The 19,172-nt window shown below is 42.1% G+C and overlaps 2 protein-coding genes across 4 annotated transcripts in view; both read right to left on the bottom strand.

Moving 5' to 3' along the window:
• The window catches only part of LOC135474711 (phosphoinositide 3-kinase adapter protein 1-like), a 43,173-nt gene extending 37,965 nt beyond the window's left edge, over nt 1-5,208 (bottom strand). For all 3 annotated transcript variants that reach the window (XM_064754293.1, XM_064754277.1, XM_064754285.1), the window contains exon 1: nt 5,120-5,208. The gene's annotated coding sequence lies outside the window, so the exon portion shown is untranslated. The remainder of the gene's footprint in view (nt 1-5,119) is intronic.
• Nucleotides 5,209-9,426: 4,218 nt separating this feature from the next.
• LOC135474932 (phosphoinositide 3-kinase adapter protein 1-like) overlaps nt 9,427-19,172 on the bottom strand; it is a 58,739-nt gene continuing 48,993 nt past the window's right edge. Inside the window, exons 14-16 of the mRNA XM_064754630.1 lie at nt 18,785-18,807; nt 13,757-13,792; nt 9,427-12,596 (exon numbers count right to left, since the gene is read on the bottom strand). Coding sequence (XP_064610700.1) covers nt 12,282-12,596; nt 13,757-13,792; nt 18,785-18,807 — 374 coding nt within the window. The 3' untranslated portion in view covers nt 9,427-12,281. The remainder of the gene's footprint in view (nt 12,597-13,756; nt 13,793-18,784; nt 18,808-19,172) is intronic.

Genomic DNA, 19,172 nt, shown 5'->3' with positions numbered 1-19,172 from the left:
ACAGATACCCGGTTATGACTGATTCATATTTAGCGACAGATTCCCGGTTATGACTGATTCACCTTCAGCAACAGATACCCGGTTATGACTGATTCACATTCAGCAACAGATTCCCGGTTATGACTGATTCACCTTCAGCAACAGATACCCGGTTATGACTGATTCACATTCAGCAACAGATTCCCGGTTATGACTGATTCACATTCAGCGACAGATTCCCGGTTATGACTGATTCACATTCAGCAACAGATACCCGGTTATGACTGATTCATATTTAGCGACAGATTCCCGGTTATGACTGATTCACCTTCAGCAACAGATACCCGGTTATGACTGATTCACATTCAGCAACAGATTCCCGGTTATGACTGATTCACATTCAGCAACAGATTCCCGGTTATGACTGATTCACCTTCAGCAACAGATTCCCGGTTATGACTGATTCACCTTCAGCAACAGATTCCCGGTTATGACTGATTCATATTCAGCGACAGATTCACTGTTATGACTGATTAACCTTTAGCCAGAGATGTACTATTATGACCAATTCATCTTTAACATGAAATTCACGGTTAAGGCTGATTCACATTCAGCCAGAGATTCATGGTTGGGACTGAATCACATTCAACAAAGGATTCCCTGTTATAACTGACTTTCAGGATTTACATTCACAATGAAAGCTTCAGAATTAGTTGTTGTATAAAGTAATACATTATGATTATTTACTACACTGATCTTAACATACTGTTAACCAGCGGAGACCATACAAACCTAATGGGAAGTCCGATACAGGAACTGCGGTGTAGGTCTGGCTCCTTGTTATTAACTAAACGTGTATATGCATCAGGAAGCAATTGTGATACTCTTTAATAAACGGGATTCCTTACTCTTGATTCCCCTGATTCCCCTTATCCATTTTCACGCTGATCCCCGTGAGCCTTGCGTACCCTGATCGCCATTAGCCGGATCTCTGCTACCTTTGCTAACCATGATTCCCATTACCCTGCTCTTTGTTACCCTTTCTCACCCTGATTTCCATTACCCTTATCTCTTACCCTTGTTTACCCTGATCCAATTACCCTGATCCCCGTTCCTCTTGCTTACCCTGATCTCCGTTATCCTTGCTCACCCTGATTTCCATTACCTTCATCTCTCACCCTTGTTTACCCTGATCCAACTACCCTGATCCCCGTTCCTCTTGCTTACCCTGATCTCCGTTATCCTTGCTTACCCTGATTCCCATTACTCCGTTATCGCTCGTCATTTTCGAACTGTATCTAATAACGCTTAACCTGGGGCTAGGGGCCGTAAAGGCAGCCATGCCCATTACATCTGCATGATGCCTTTATAAACAGTTGCAATCAAAGCGCGACTGAGAAACCTCGTTTAATTGTTATTTGACCTGGAACTCATTCATGGTCTACGAATTTGAACTTTGATATGGAATTCATGCCTGGAATATCCACTGTCTGCCCTTCATTGAAAACTGATGACCGCTTCTCTCTTGTGTGTTACCTATTTTTTCCTGTTCTTACATACCTTTGTCTTTGGGAGCTAGTGTTAAACGTTGTTTTCGAAATGGATCTTGTGATTATCGACTTATAACGCCCTTTACGGACTGCGAATGTCGGGCATGACGATTATATCCTTGTTTTTCCTGATCCCCGTTATGCTTGATTACTATGATCTCCGTTATCCTTGCTTATCCTGATCCCCGTTATGTTTGATTACTATGATCTCCGTTATCCTTGCTTATCCTGATCCCCGTTATGTTTGATTACTATGATGTCCGTTATCCTTGCTAATCCTGATCCCCGTTATGTTTGATTACTATGATCTCCGTTATCCTTGCTTATCCTGATCCCCGTTATGTTTGATTACTATGATCTCCGTTATCCTTGCTTATCCTAATCCCCGTTATGTTTGATTACTATGATCTCCGTTACCCTTGCTTATCCTGATCCCCGTTATGTTTGATTACTATGATGTCCGTTATCCTTGCTAATCCTGATCCCCGTTATGTTTGATTACTATGATCTCCGTTATCCTTGCTTATCCTGATCCCCGTTATGTTTGATTACTATGATCTCCGTTATCCTTGCTTATCCTAATCCCCGTTTTGTTTGATTACTATGATCTCCGTTATCCTTGCTTATCCTGATCCCCGTTATGTTTGATTACTATGATCTCCGTTATCCTTGCTTATCCTGATCCCCGTTATGTTTGATTACTATGATCTCCGTTATCTTTGCTTACACTGGTCCCCGTTCCTCTTTCTTACCCTGATCCCCGTTCCTCATGCTTACCCTGATCCCCGTTTTCTTTGATTATTATGATCTCTGTTATCCATGCTTATCTCTGTTACCGTGGTCTCTGTTGCTTACCCTGAGTTTTATTACCTGATCCCATTACCCTGATCCCCGCTACCTTTGCCTGTCCTGATTTCCGTTACCCTTGCTTATTCTGATCCCCATAACCCTTGCATACCCTGATGCTCATTACCATCGCTTATCCTGATTTCCATTATCTCTGGTACCCTTGCTTACTTCGAATACCTTTACCCCTAATTCCCATTACCCTGATCCCCATTACCCTTGTTTACCCTGAACCCCGTTACCCTGATCTGTTACCATTGCTTACCCTGATCCACGTTAACCTTGCTTACCCTGATCCTTTCTACACTTGCTTACACTGATCCCCGTTACCCTTGCTTACCTTGATCCGCGTTACCCTTGCTTATCCTGATCTCAGTTCTCCTTGCTTACCCTGATCCCCAAGACCTTGATCTCCGTTACCTTTGCTTACCCTGATCCCCATGACCCTGATCCCCGATACCAGATCTGTTACCCTTGCTTACCCTGATCCCCATTACCCTGATCCTTGTTACACTTGCTAACCCTGATCGCTATTATCTCGTGGGTACGTACATGATTAAGCGAGTATGTAGATCACCATATTCCTTTTCATTCCACTGTAGTTGGCAAATATGGCACCGTGGTGACATAAACAATAAAAGCTGTGGTTGGCAAACACGGTACCGTGTAGACCTAAATAATACAAGTTGTGGTTGGCAAACACGGCACCGTGTAGACCTAAACAATACACCTGTGTTTGGCAAAATAGTAGGCAAATATGACACGGTGTAAACTTAAACAATACAACCTGTAGTTAGCAAATACACCAAAGTGTAGACCTAAACCATACAACCTGTAGTTGGCAAATATATCACCGTGTAGACCTCCACAGTACAACCTGCAGCTAGCAAATATATCACCGTGTAGACCTCCACAGTACAACCTGTAGTTAGCAAATATATCACCGTGTAGGCCTCCAAAGCACAACCTGTAGTAGGTAAACATATCTCCGTGTAGGCCTCCACAGTAAAACCTGTAGTTAGCAAATATATCACCGTGTAGATCTCCACAGTAAAACCTGTAGTAGGTAAATATATCACCGTGTAGACCTCCACAGTAAAACCTGTAGTTAGCAAATATATCACCATGTAGACCTCCACAGTAAAACCTGTAGCTAGCAAATATATCGCCGTGTAGACCTCCACAGTGCAACCGGTAGTTAGCAAATATATCACCATGTAGACCTCCACAGTACAGCGTGTTGTTAGCAAGTATATTACCGTGTAGACCTCCACAGTACAACCTGTAGTTAGCAAATACACCAAAGTGTAGACCTAAACCATACAACCTGTAGTTGGCAAATATATCACCGTGTAGACCTCCACAGTACAACCTGTAGTAGGTAAATATATCACCGTGTAGACTTCCACAGTACAACCTGTAGCTAGCAAATATATCACCATGTAGACCTCCACAGTAAAACCTGTAGTTAGCAAGTGTATCACCGTGTAGGCCTCCACAGCACAACCTGTAGTTAGCAAGTATATTACCGTGTAGACCTCCAAAGTACAACCTGTAGTAAGCAAATATATCACCTTGTAGACCTCCACAGTACAACCGGTAGTTAGCAAATGTATCACCGTGTAGACCTCCACAGTACAACCTGTAGCTAGCAAATATATCACCGTGTAAACCTCCATAGTAAAACCTGTAGTTAGCAAATATATCACCGTGTAGACCTCCACAGTAAAGCTGTAGTTGGCAAATATATCACTGTGTAGACCTCCACAGTAAAACCTGTAGTAAGCAAATATATCACTGTGTAGATCTCCACAGTAAAACCTGTAGTTAGCAAATGTATCACCGTGTAGACCTCCACAGTACAACCTGTAGTTAACAAATATAGCAGCGTGTAGACCTCCACAGTACAACCTGTAGTTAGTAAATATATCACCGTGTAGACCTCCACAGTACAACCTGCAGTTAGCAAATATATTACCGTGTAGACCTCCATAGTACAATCTGTAGTTAACAAATATATCAAAGTGTAGACCTCCACAGTACAACCTGTAGTTAGCAAAAATGTCATAGTGTAGACCTCCACAGTACAACCTGTAGTTAGCAAATGTATCACCATGTTGACCTCCACAGTACAACCTGTAGTTAACAAATATAGCAGCGTGTAGACCTCCACAGTACAACCTGTAGTTAGCAAATATATCACCGTGTAGACCTCCACAGTACAACCTGTAGTTAGCAAATATATCACCGTGTAGACCTCCACAGTACAACCTGTAGTTAGCAAATATATCACCGTGTAGACCTCCAAAGTACAACCTGTAGTTAGCAAATATATCAAAGTGTAGACCTCCACAGTAAAACCTGTAGCTAGCAAAAATATCACCGTGTAGACCTCCATAGTACAACCTGTAGTTAGCAAATATATCATCGTGTAGACCTCCAAAGTACAACCTGTAGTTAGCAAATATATTAAAGTGTAGACCTTCACAGTAAAACCTGTAGCTAGCAAAAATATCACCGTGTAGACCTCCATAGTAAAACCTGTAGTTAGCAAATATAGCAGCGTGTAGACCTATACTACTCCATTAGGACTTCTCCTAGCGATGAAAAGAGCTAAATAAGAACTCCATACATGTACGGCCCTGGTACAACATGTCTCCGTTACGCTACGTACGATAATCCTTGCTCATAGTTATGCCCACGGGTTTCTAGACTTTCCTGCTTGTTGAAAAACTTGTACTTACCCTATTCGTAAACCACGGCTAGAAATCTATCAGTGATCAGTGTAACTTCAGTGTGTAGGATATCCCAACTGTATGTTGGCTGTCACGTTATGGAGCTTCAGTGATTGCTAAGCTGAGCACACGACCTATATGCAGGCCTTAAACAGGAAGTAAAAAGACTTGATATAGAGTCGACTTTTGATATAAAGCGGGAGTCACGTGATATGTCCACAATCACAGTCTACAGCCCACATTATTCATACCACCTGTCATTGAGACACTCAAACACTGTGAACATTTGTGACTGCCTGCTGTCGTCAGGCCAGCTTCAGTGAATCTGTTGAAATATCCGTAAAACTACGGACGGAATCACCAGAAAAGTTTGTTAAATTGTAACACTTACTTTCTAAAGGCACAGACAGCTCCGCTCAAGCGCATGTACGACCCACACACACCTGAGAAGCATTTCGTCAAAAAATATTAGTCACTTGATATTCTAACGCCAACTGTTTTAGTGTGGGCGACATCGCTTAATTTCGAAGCTATGGTTTGATGTGGTAATCACGACGAAGACGTTCTTCACTTTACAAACCAATTCTGTTAACATCAACAATTTTCTCCTTCTGCAAAGATATGAACATAGGCCTATACTACTATCTGGCACAAAAATCCATAGGCGCTGTGTTTGGTAATAGGGCAATGCATAAGAAGTATTAGAAATGATTGTAGGAAGGCCGTATGCTTAACGGCTTTGAGCTCATACTCAAAGAATATTAGTGTAGTAATTATGTCCTCCTGAAATCTGTACGTATCCTATATCTTGTTTATGTACGGTGACAATTTATAGACGTGGTGATGTAATGATCGACTTCAAAACGTCGTGTTTAGACAGCAAAAGGTCGTGTTTACACGGGACAACATCGCACTTCCTGGTAGATAAATTCTCCATATGATGCAGATTAATATTTGAATTTTTTCCCCAAGGAGATATCACAAGCATGCCAACTTCTGAGACCAAACCAGCTTAGTTGTGGAAATCGTAAAAACAAGAATAAAACGTAATATTCATAAAAAAATTTATTCACCTGAATTTGTTCACTGGTGAATCTTGACAATAGACAAGTTATAAATTTCAGTGACATTACAAATATTTCTTGTATACAAATATTCATTTCAATTCGAAAAAAATAAGATCAGCATTTAAAATGCTTTAAGATGGCACAAATCTTATGAGCGAAACCATGGCTTTAACCCGAGGGGAAATCAACCACGCCATCGATTTGTCTGAGAAAACAGAAAGGCACTATCACACAAACGATCACAGTATTCGTGTACAATATATTTGTTAGCGGTGTCCCTGTACAGAGTGGACGGCTGGGGGTAATGAGGATGATGCCGTATTAGTCACGTGACACATAATATCTAGCCTCTCGTTATCTCACATGATCACTAGATCAGATAACACGGTTAACTGGCGTTACCGTTAAGTACTTCTATGTACCGCAACTTACTGTGCTCAAATTAATGTTAATTAACCAAACCTCTTGACACGAAGCTGATACAAGAAATATACAGAACTAATACACTGTACAGTGGCATACACACTGAGTTCAGACTGAATCGAGAAACCTTGATTAAACATCACCATGGTGGCATGGCGCACTAGGGCTTCAGTACACAAGTGTATAAAATCATCAAGATAGGTCTATACTCTGTATAGCTGCCGAGTATCTAGCTGCTTATGTAACTACCCACCATGCAATCTGGTGGGATAAATGTTAAACCATGCATCGGGAAATCCTTTATAAAATACATATGTGTAGGCCTATATTCGCAGGGCAAAGTATCTCTTATTGGCCATATGTAATATATTACGTACATGTAGGCCTTATCATGCCAGCAGTGTAGGCAAAAATAGCAACAATGTACATGCCAATGGAAGTCACAACTTCGGATCGTCCACACACAGCAATTTACCAGGTGACATGAATGAGCTACCAAGCTCACACTCAAACTCACAATTATGGATGTCTAGATCCAGCGTTCTCCAAGCTCAAACTAGAACTCACAACTTGTGTGCGTCTAGACCCAGCGTTCACTCAATTTCACAACTTGGGAGGGTACAGCGATCTACAAACTGAGCTAAATTGTACTAAGTACAGAATGGAACTCACAACTTGGAAGTGTCTAGACCCAGCATTCACCAAGATAACACTCGCACTCCCAGCCTGGGAGTGTCTATACCCCACATTCACCAAGATAACACTTGTACTCACAACTTGGGAGTGTCTAGACCCAGCATTCACCAAGATAACACTCGCACTCACAACCTGAGAGTGTCTAGACCAAACATCCACCAAGATAAGACTCACACTCACAACTTGGGAGTGTCTAGACCCAGTATTCACCAAGATAACACTCGCACTCACAACTTGCGAGTGTCTAGACCGAACATTCATGAAGATAACACTCGCACTCACAGCCTGGGGGTGTCTAGACCCAACATTCACCAAGATAACACTCGCACTCACAACCTGAGAGTGTCTAGACCCAGCATTCACCAAGATAACACTCACACTCACAATTTGGGAGTGTCTAGACCCAGCATTCACCAAGATAACACTCCCACCCACAACTTGGGAGTGTCTAGACCCAGTATTCACCAAGATAACACTCGCACTCACAACTTGGGAGTGTCCAGACCCAGTATTCACCAAGATAACACTAGCATTCACAACTTGGGAATGTCCAGACCCAGTATTTACCAGGACAAGACGTGCACTAACAACCTGGGAGTGTCTAGACCCAGCATTCACCAAGATAACACTCGCACTCACAACTTGGGAATGTCTAGACCCAACATTCACCAAGATAACACTCGCACTCACAATTTGGAAGTGTCTAGACCCAGTATTCACCAAGATAACACTCGCACTCACAACTTGGGAATGTCTAGACCCAGTATTCACCAAGATAACACTCGCACTAACAACTTGGGAGTGTCTAGACCCAGTATTCACCAAGATAACACTCGCACTCACAACTTGGGAATGTCTAGACCCAACATTCACCAAGATAACACTTGCACTCACAATTTGGAAGTGTCTAGACCCAGTATTCACCAAGATAACACTCGCACTCACAACTTGGGAATGTCTAGACCCAGCATTCACCAAGATAACACTCACACTCACAGCCTGGGAGTGTTTAGACCCAATATTCACCAAGATAACACTAGCACTCACAACTTGCGAGTGTGTAGACCCAACATTCACCAAGATAACACTCGCACTCACAGCCTGGGAGTGTCTAGACCCAACATCCACCAAGATAACACTCGCACTCACAGCCTGGGAGTGATTAGACCCAGCATTCACCAAGATAACACTTGCACTCACAACTTGGCAGTGTCTAGACCCAGCATTCACCAAGATAACACTCGCACTCACAACTTGGGAATGTCTAGACCCAGCATTCACCAAGATAACACTCGCACTCACAACTTGGGAATGTCTAGACCCAGCATTCACCAAGATAAGACATAATTAAAGGCAGTTAATAAGATATGCTTCCATTAACACCTAACCATTGCTATGCAGGAAGAATTTACCTACATTTTTGTGTTTTGGGACTTTAAAGTAAAATGTGAATGGATGAGATAGCATGATGAAGAACACTGATACAGTGGCATGAAATACCATGTTTAAAAACACTGATACAGTGGCATAAGATAGCATGATGAAGAACAATGATACAGTGGCATGAGATAGCAGGGTGAACAACATTGATATACAGTGGCATGAGATAGCAGGGTGAACAACATTGATATACAGTGGCATGAGATAGCATGGTGAAAAACACTGATACAGTGGCATAAGATAGCATGATGAAGAACAATGATACAGTGGCATGAGATAGCAGGGTGAACAACATTGATATACAGTGGCATGAGATAGCATGTTGAAGAGCAGTGATACAGTGGCAGGAGATCAAATGATGGAGCGATTTGCCTAAATAACAATCCCTGGGACATGACAGTATGAAGAACAGTGATACAGTGGCATGATATGGCTGGATGAAGTACAGTGAGACAATGGCATGATATGGCCGGATGAAGTACAGAGAGAAAATGGCATGTTATAGGCCGGATGAAGTACAGTAAGACAATGGCACGCTATGGCCGGATGAAGTACAGTGTGACAATGGCATGCCATGGCCGGATGAAGTACAGAGAGAAAATGGCATGCTATAGTCTGGATGAAGTACAGTAAGACAATGGCATGATTCGGCCGGATGAAGTACAGTGATGCAATGGCATGCTATAGGCCGAATGAAGTACAGTAAGACAATGGCATGCTATGGCCGGATGAAGTACAGTGAGACAATGGCATGCCATGGCCGGATGAAGTACAGTGAGACAATGGCATATGGCCGGATGAAGTACAGTGAGACAATGGCATGCTATAGTCTGGATGAAGTACAGTAAGACAATGGCATGATTCGGCCGGATGAAGTACAGTGATGCAATGGCATGCTATAGGCCGAATGAAGTACAGTAAGACAATGGCATGCTATGGCAGATGAAGTACAGTGAGACAATGGCATATGGCCGGATGAAGTACAGTGATACAATGGCATGCTATAGTCTGGATGAAGTACAGTAAGACAATGGCATGATTCGGTCGGATGAAGTACAGTGATGCAATGGCATGCTATAGTCCGGATGAAGTACAGTAAGACAATGGCATGATTCTGCTGGATGAAGTACAGTGATGCAATGGCATGCTATAGGCCGAATGAAGTACAGTGATACAATGGCATGCTATGGCCAGATAAAGTACAGTGATACAATGGCATGCTATAGGCCGAATGAAGTACAGTGATACAATGGCATACTATGGCCAGATAAAGTACAGTGATACAATGGCATGCTATAGGCCAGTTGAAGAACAGTGATACAATGGCATGCTATGACCAGATAAAGTACAGTGTAACAATGGCAGGCTATGGCCGGATGAAGTCAACTCCCTGCCTAGTTTTAAGCCCAGGATTAGAAAGTATATACAAATACATGTATGCAAACAAGAATCTACACATTGCCCACATTACTGGTAGATATCGTATGCATCTCTTGTCCCTCTTCCTGCACATTAACTGAGCATAAGGCAAGTTTTACAGTGGGCACAGCCAGTGTAATAAGATTCATGTTCACACAACAGTCTCATACATTTGCTTTCTACTGTAAATGACCTAAAATGTCATTCAAAATGCATTTTTAGAAGCAAGTCAATGTCATAAAATATAACTTTTAGTGCTGACAATTGCAGTTTTCCAGTAGGACATCAACCTGCATGTACTCCAAACAAAAGCCACAATATTTTCTCTTAAAGATTAATAGAACTCTCAGAACTAAAAGAATGAGCAACTCAGAGACAGAGTTTTGGGTAATTTGCAGTAACAGGATTAAAATGATTTCATGGCCTTAATCTGACGAGTGTATGCATAAGTTGGAATAAGGATAATTCAGGATTAGCACAGAATCACAGGTATATGCATGGATTACAATCAAAACTTCTACATGCCAAATTAAACAATACAACACAGAAAATTTATTAAAAATCTATTCTGTAGTAAAACTGTGATAAATGATATGCTTTGCTCGTCTAATTTGACTCAACCAATGAAAGATTAAACATAAAAGATCAAACAAAAGCACATGTACATGTATATCAAACAAATACATGTAGGCCTACAACAAACACTGCAGATGCAATCTGTCCTCTACAAGGCGAGCACACTAGGGACTGTATCATAATACACGTGCATACATATACATAAATTGACAAGGTGACCTTTTATTGACATGAACATGTGGATATCATGACAGCGACACTGTAACTTAGCAGCCATCAACCATCTCACATTACACACAATGGCTACAACTGGACACAATTTACTTTAGAAAACATCAGACCAGATGAAAACACCAAAATGTCAAGATCCGCAAATCTTCTATACAGAAAACACTGAACAAAAGTGGCATTTTTCTTCGGTTTATCTGTTATTAGCCTGAAAATGTACTCCATTGCCATTGCCAGGTTTTCCACATCTGTACTTCTATAAGGCAATACTATATATATGAAAGCACTATGTACCTGCAAATTAATGCTGACAGAATCTACTTTTTAACTTTAATAGTGCACACACTATTTTCTCACCAAGATGTAAAATTTACATGTAGTGAAAATATAAAAATATACACATATATATCTGTATCTAAACCACATGTCAAAATATAAATCGTGTACATGTACCCAAGGAAAAACATCAATTGTCTGGGCACCACATACACATGCAAAGTCGAGCCAGCTCAACCTCCACAGTTAGACCTAGATGTAGAATGCCATGGACATATACACACTAACCCGGAATATTTCATGGACAAAATCAATGAAAGACAGAATTAACAAGTATTAACAAGTAACGACTCCACCTGTTGTAACGTTACTAACTAGTATTAACCACTCCACCTGTTGTAACGTTACTAACAAGTATTAACCACTCCACCTGTTGTAACGTTACTAACAAGTATTAACCACTCCACCTGATGTAATGATCCTAACAAGTATTAATGACTCAACTGTGGTAACATCACAAACAAGTATTAACCACTCCACCTGTTGTAACATCACTAACAAGTATTAACAACTCCACCTCATGTAACATAACTAACAGGTATTAATGATTCCATCTGTTGTAACGTCACAAACAAGTATTAACGACTTCACCTGTTGTAACGTTACTAACTAGTATTAATGACTCCACCTGTTGTAACATCACAAACAAGTATTAACAACTCCACCTGTGGTAACATCACTAACAAGTATTAATGACTCCACCTGTTGTAACATTACTAACAAGTATTAACCATTCCATCTGGTGTAACGTTACAAACATGTATTAATCACTCCACCTGTTGTAGTGTTACTAACAAATATTAAGCATACGCTTTGCCTACAAAATGCTGTTAAGCCTATATATATATACATACCTATGCACAATGTTAAGCCAAATGAACTGAAAGACTAAAAACTTTCTCAAATCTCTAAAATACATGTGTGTAGGATATTCATGAAGAAAAAGATGTACACACAGCTCATCATGATAGTATAGATATTGGTGTTCACTTAGATGAAGGCACCCTGTCGGGATCTGGTAAACGTGGCGACAACTGTGCCCCTAACAAACCCACGCTCACATTCTGTCTTGGACTACTGGCTGCGTATCCTGCCCCATACGACACCTCCCTTGGATTCTTCCTGCTAATCAAACCGTCAGTGGATATGTTTGATTTGATGAGAGGCAGTCTGGTTGGCTTGTTAGGTTTGGCAGGTTCCAGATCAGACCGTGAATGACGCAAAGCTCTGCTTGGCACATCCGGCAGGTTAGAAATGTCCTTATCCTGCATAGCACGTGACACGCGGATTGAATTAGTTCTCTGGAATCAAATTAAAACAGAAACATTAAAACAGTGTTCAGTCAGGGCAAATCACCTGCAGATCTGAACTGGCAGATGGCTTACCTGTAGAACTGAACTGGCCGAATGGCTTACCTGCAGACATGAACTGGCTAAGTAGATTACCTGTAGAACTGAACTGGTTGAATGGTTTACCTCCAGACATGAACTGGCTGAAAAGACTAACCTGTAGAACTGAACTAGCCAAATGGCTTATCTGCAGACATGAATTAACTGAACAGATTACCTGTGGAACTGAACTGGTTGAATGGTTTACCTGCAGACATGAACTGGCTGAATAGAGTACCTGTAGAACAGAACTGGCCAAATGGCTTATCTGCACACATGAACTGGCTGAATAGAGTACCTGTAGAACAGAACTGGCCAAATGGCTTATCTGCACACATGAACTGGTTGAATGGTTTACCAGCAGACAAAAACTGGTTGAATGGCTTACCTGCAGACATGAACTGGTTGAATGGCTTACCTGCAGACATGAACTGGTTGAATGGCTTACCTGCAGACATGAACTGGCTGAATGGCTTACCTGCAGACATGAATTGGCTGAATGGCTTACCTGCAGACATGAATGACCTCAACTGGCTAAAAGACTTACCTGTAAGCCTACACAGCCTGAATGACTCACTTGTAGAAGTGAACTATCTGAACGACTTACCTGTAAGACTACACAGCCTGAATGACTCACTTGTAGACGTGAACTATCTGAATGGCTTACCTGTAAACCTACACAGCCTGAATGGTTCACTTGTAGACGTCGTTACCTGTAAGACTACACAGCCTGAATGACTCACTTGTAGAAGTGAACTATCTGAACGACTTACCTGTAAGACTACACAACCTGAATGACTCACTTGTAGACGTGAACTATCTGAACGACATACCTGTAAGCCTACACAGCCTGAATGACTCACTTGTAGACGTGAACTATCTGAACGGCTTACCTGTAAGCCTACACAGCCTGAATGACTCACTTGTAGATGTGAACTATCTGAATGACATACCTGTAAGCCTACACAGCCTGAATGACTCACTTGTAGACGTGAACTATCTGAATGGCTTACCTGTAAGCCTACACAGCCTGAATGACTCACTTGTAGATGTGAACTATCTGAACGACTTACCTGTAGACCTGAACCGGCAGACATACCTGTCAGCTCCTACAATCAGAGTAAACACTGATAAATCTCTCAACAACTAAGAAAATTCTATGAAAGCCTGACATCAGGTGTAGCAGCAGAAGTGGAAGATTGTAAGATTACTTCACATACTAAATTTAACTTTTTTTTATTGTTGCCCAGGGCAACCAGCATTATGTTGGGAGGAAACTGGGATGAGTGCAAGGAAACTCCCATGACCATTCACAGGTTAACCTTTCTATGCATAACCAGTTATGAAGCCAGCATGAGGTACTGCAGGATTAAATATCTGATACAGTGTCTCAGAATACAGCCAGCCAGAGCACAGATACAGTGTCTAAAAATACATCAGGATAAAGAGCAGATACATTATCCCATAATACAGCAGACCAGAGCACAGACACAGTGTCTAAAAATACATCAGGATAAAGAGCAGATACATTATCCCATAATACAGCAGACCAGAGCACAGACACAGTGTCTAAAAATACATCAGGATAAAGAGCAGATACATTATCTCAGAATACAGCAGACCAGAGCACAGACACAGTGTCTAAAAATACATCAGGATAAAGAGCAGATACATTATCTCAGAATACAGCAGACCAGAGCACAGACACAGTGTCTAAAAACACATCAGGATAAAGAGCAGATACATTATCTCAGAATACAGCAAGGTAGAGCACAGATACCATATCTCAGATACAGCCAAGTAAAGTAGAGATATAGTATCTAAGAATACAGCTGGACAGAGCTCAGATACAGTATCCCAGAATACAGCACTGCACTGCAGGGTAGAGCATACAGATACAGCATCTCAGAATACAGCAGGGTGGAGCACACAGATACAGTATCTCAGAATACAGCAGGGTGGAGCAGATAGATACAATATCTCAGAATACAGCAGGGTGGAGCACACAGATGCAATATCTCAGAACACAGCAGGGTGGAGCACACAGATACAATATCTCAGAATACAGCAGGGTGGAGCACACAGATACAGTATCTCAGAATACAGCAGGGTGGAGCACACAGATACAATATCTCAGAATACAGCAGGGTGGAGCACACAGATACAATATCTCAGAATACAGCAGGGTGGAGCACACAGATACAGTATCTCAGAATACAGCAGGGTGGAGCACACAGATATGGTATCTCAGAATACAGCAGGGTGGAGCACACAGATACAGTATCTCAGAATACAGCAGGGTGAAGCACACAGATATGGTATCTCAGAGTACAGCAGGGTGGAGCACACAGATACAATATCTCAGAATACAGCAGGGTGGAGCACACACATACAGCATTTCTGGAAATAGTAGGATAAAACATCTCAGATTACAGGGACTGTATAGCAGTGCAGAAAGACAGAAATGAAACTTCAAGCATTTCAGAATACAGCATAATGGGACATCTAGGAGCAAAGGATAGAGCTAGCAGTTTGTTAACAAGCACAAAATATAAACAGCAATAGTAAATCATGAGAACACAGTCATAGTGGAAGAGCCTGGCATTAGCTTGATTATGCATGCAGATCCATCTCAACAACATAAATTAGTTATCTGATTACATTTGATTGGGGGAAGCCAGAGTCCAGATATGCATGTTATCTCTCACATTCTTACTGAGGAAGTGTAGAAGTTTTAGTATTATTGCTGTTAATGATGTAATTTTCAGGCTTGCTATGCTGTTAATTAAGGACCATAAATTAAAAACAAAAATAAAAAAGCCTACATATACTTAACACAAAATGCTAGCAATAAAACCTGTGTCTATCTCTACATTCAAAGCCTTCCTACTGACAAACTTTTTTAGGCATCACATACAATATTTTGTGCCTAATACAAACACTAAAACATATTTGTATGAGTTTAAACTTACTTATTCGATTGGAATAACAGTTTGTTTTAGTTCTGTATTGTTAATTTTTACTTGTACAGCTGTTGCTCTACCTCCTTGGATATGTTGATATATGCAGTACATCTGCCCTGCCTACACCTAAAAACTGATGTACTACACTATATCTACATGTATATACATGCACAGCACGTGTCACATCTGACTTCTCACACACAATGGCATCTACATATTGGTACCGTACTCATCCATGCACAGCATGTGTCACATCTGACTTCTCACACACCACGGCATCTACATATTGGTACCGTACTCATCCATGCACAGCATGTGTCACATCTGACTTCTCCCACACCATGGCATCTACATATTGGTACCGTACTCATCCATGCACAGCACGTGTCACATCTGACTTCTCACACACAACGGCATTTACATATTGGTACTGTACTCATCCATGCACGGCACGTGTCACATCTGACTTCTCACCCACCACGGCATCTACATATTGGTACTGTACTCATCCATGCACAGCACGTGTCACATCTGACTTCTCACACACCACGGCATCTACATATTGGTACTGTACTCATCCATGCACAGCACGTGTCACATCTGACTTCTCACACACCACGGCATCTACATATTGGTACCGTACTCATCCATGCACGGCATGTGTCACATCTGATTTCTCACCCACCACGGCATCTACATATTGGTACTGTACTCATCCATGCACAGCACGTGTCACATCTGACTTCTCACACACCCCGGCATCTACATATTGGTACCGTACTCATCCATGCACGGCACGTGTCACATCTGACTTCTCACATTGGTACCGTACTCATCCATGCACAGCATGTGTCACATCTGACTTCTCACACACCACGGCATCTACATATTGGTACCGTACTCATCCATGCACGGCACGTGTCACATCTGACTTCTCACATTGGTACCGTACTCATCCATGCACAGCACGTGTCACATCTGACTTCTCACACACCATGGAATCTACATATTGGTACTGTACTCTTCCATGCACAGCACGTGTCACATCTGACTTCTCACACACCATGGAATCTACATATTGGTACTGTACTCATCCATGCACAGCACGTGTCACATCTGACTTCTCACACACCACGGCATCTACATATTGGTACTGTACTCATCCATGCACAGCACGTGTCACATCTGACTTCTCACACACCACGGCATCTACATATTGGTATTGTACTCATCCATGCACGGCATGTGTCACATCTGACTTCTCACCCACCACGGCATCTACATATTGGTACTGTACTCATCCATGCACAGCACGTGTCACATCTGACTTCTCACACACCCCGGCATCTACATATTGGTACTGTACTCATCCATGCACGGCACGTGTCACATCTGACTTCTCACATTGGTACCGTACTCATCCATGCACAGCACATGTCACATCTGACTTCTCACACACCATGGCATCTACATATTGGTACCGTACTCATCCATGCACAGCATGTGTCAAATCTGATTTCTCACACACAATGGCATCTACACATTGGTACCGTACTCATCCATGCACAGCACGTGTCACATCTGACTTCTCACACACAACGGCATCTACATATTGGTACTGTACTCATCCATGCACGGCACGTGTCACATCTGACTTCTCACACACCACGGCATCTACATATTGGTACTGTACTCATCCATGCACGGCACGTGTCACATCTGACTTCTCACACACCACGGCATCAACATATTGGTACTGTACTCATCCATGCACAGCACGTGTCACATCTGACTTCTCACACACCACGGCATCTACATATTGGTACTGTACTCATCCATGCACAGCACGTGTCACATCTGACTTCTCACACACCACGGCATCTACATATTGGTACTGTACTCATCCATGCACAGCACGTGTCACATCTGACTTCTCACACACCACGGCATCTACATATTGGTACTGTACTCATCCATGCACAGCACGTGTCACATCTGACTTCTCACACACCACGGCATCTACATATTGGTACTGTACTCATCCATGCACAGCACGTGTCACATCTGACTTCTCACACACCACGGCATCTACATATTGGTACTGTACTCATCCATGCACAGCACGTGTCACATCTGACTTCTCACACACCACGGCATCTACATATTGGTACTGTACTCATCCATGCACAGCACGTGTCACATCTGACTTCTCACACACAATGGCATCTACATATTGGTACCGTACTCATCCATGCACAGCATGTGTCACATCTGACTTCTCACACACCACGGCATCTACATATTGGTACCGTACTCATCCATGCACAGCACGTGTCACATCTGACTTCTCACACACCACGGCATCTACATATTGGTACCGTACTCATCCATGCACAGCACGTGTCACATCTGACTTCTTACATGCCACGGCATCTACATATTGGTACTGTACTCATCCATGCACAGCACGTGTCACATCTGACTTCTCACACACCACGGCATCTACATATTGGTACTGTACTCATCCATGCACAGCACGTGTCACATCTGACTTCTCACACACCACGGCATCTACATATTGGTACTGTACTCATCCATGCACAGCACGTGTCACATCTGACTTCTCACGCACCACGGCATCTACATATTGGTACTGTACTCATCCATGCACAGCACGCGTCACATCTGACTTCTCACGCACCACGGCATCTACATATTGGTACTGTACTCATCCATGCACATCAAGCGTCACAAGTGACTTGTCATGCACCACAACATCTACATATCAGTATTGTACCTGTCCATGCACATCAAGCGTCACATCTGACTTGTCATGCACCACAACATCTACATATCAGTATTGTACCTGTCCATGCACATCAAGCGTCACATCTGACTTGTCATGCACCACAACATCTACATATCAGTATTGTACTCATCCATGCACATCAAGCGTCACATCTGACTTGTCACGCACCACTACATGTATATAGCAGTACTGTATGTAGGAGCATGTATATATGATGCACCATCTTGTACCTATCATCCACCACTATATATTGTTCACTGTTTCTGTAGCATTAACTACTTACCATGAGCCATGATATAGTGTACTTGTACATATCACTTAAGACTTACATTTTTCAGCTTCACTCCTGGACCTGGAACAAACCAGAAAAACTAGGCCTTTAAGATGAAAAGGAAGAGGACTCAAGCAACAATAACAATACTGATACTATCAAATTATAATCATGAAGTAAAATAATCAGAACAAAGACAGCGAGTCGCAAATTATGGACTTTTCTTTACACCACACATGCTGTGGGGATACTACATAAAGTTGAAAACCTTGCCTGGACTGTAATAGTGTGGGGATACTATATAAAGTGGACAACTTTGTCTGGTCGAATGGGTGTACAATGTGTCGGTGGACAACCTTGTCTGGACTGTAATGATGTGGGGATACTATACAAAGTGGACAACCTTGTCTGGACTGTAATGCTGTGCAGATACTACATAAAGTGGA

This window comes from Liolophura sinensis, chromosome 1 (genome assembly GCF_032854445.1).
Source record: "Liolophura sinensis isolate JHLJ2023 chromosome 1, CUHK_Ljap_v2, whole genome shotgun sequence".
Taxonomy (NCBI): Eukaryota; Metazoa; Mollusca; class Polyplacophora; order Chitonida; family Chitonidae; genus Liolophura; species Liolophura sinensis.
Note: the sequence above shows the minus strand (reverse complement) of the source record. Positions and strands in the feature narration are given on the sequence as shown.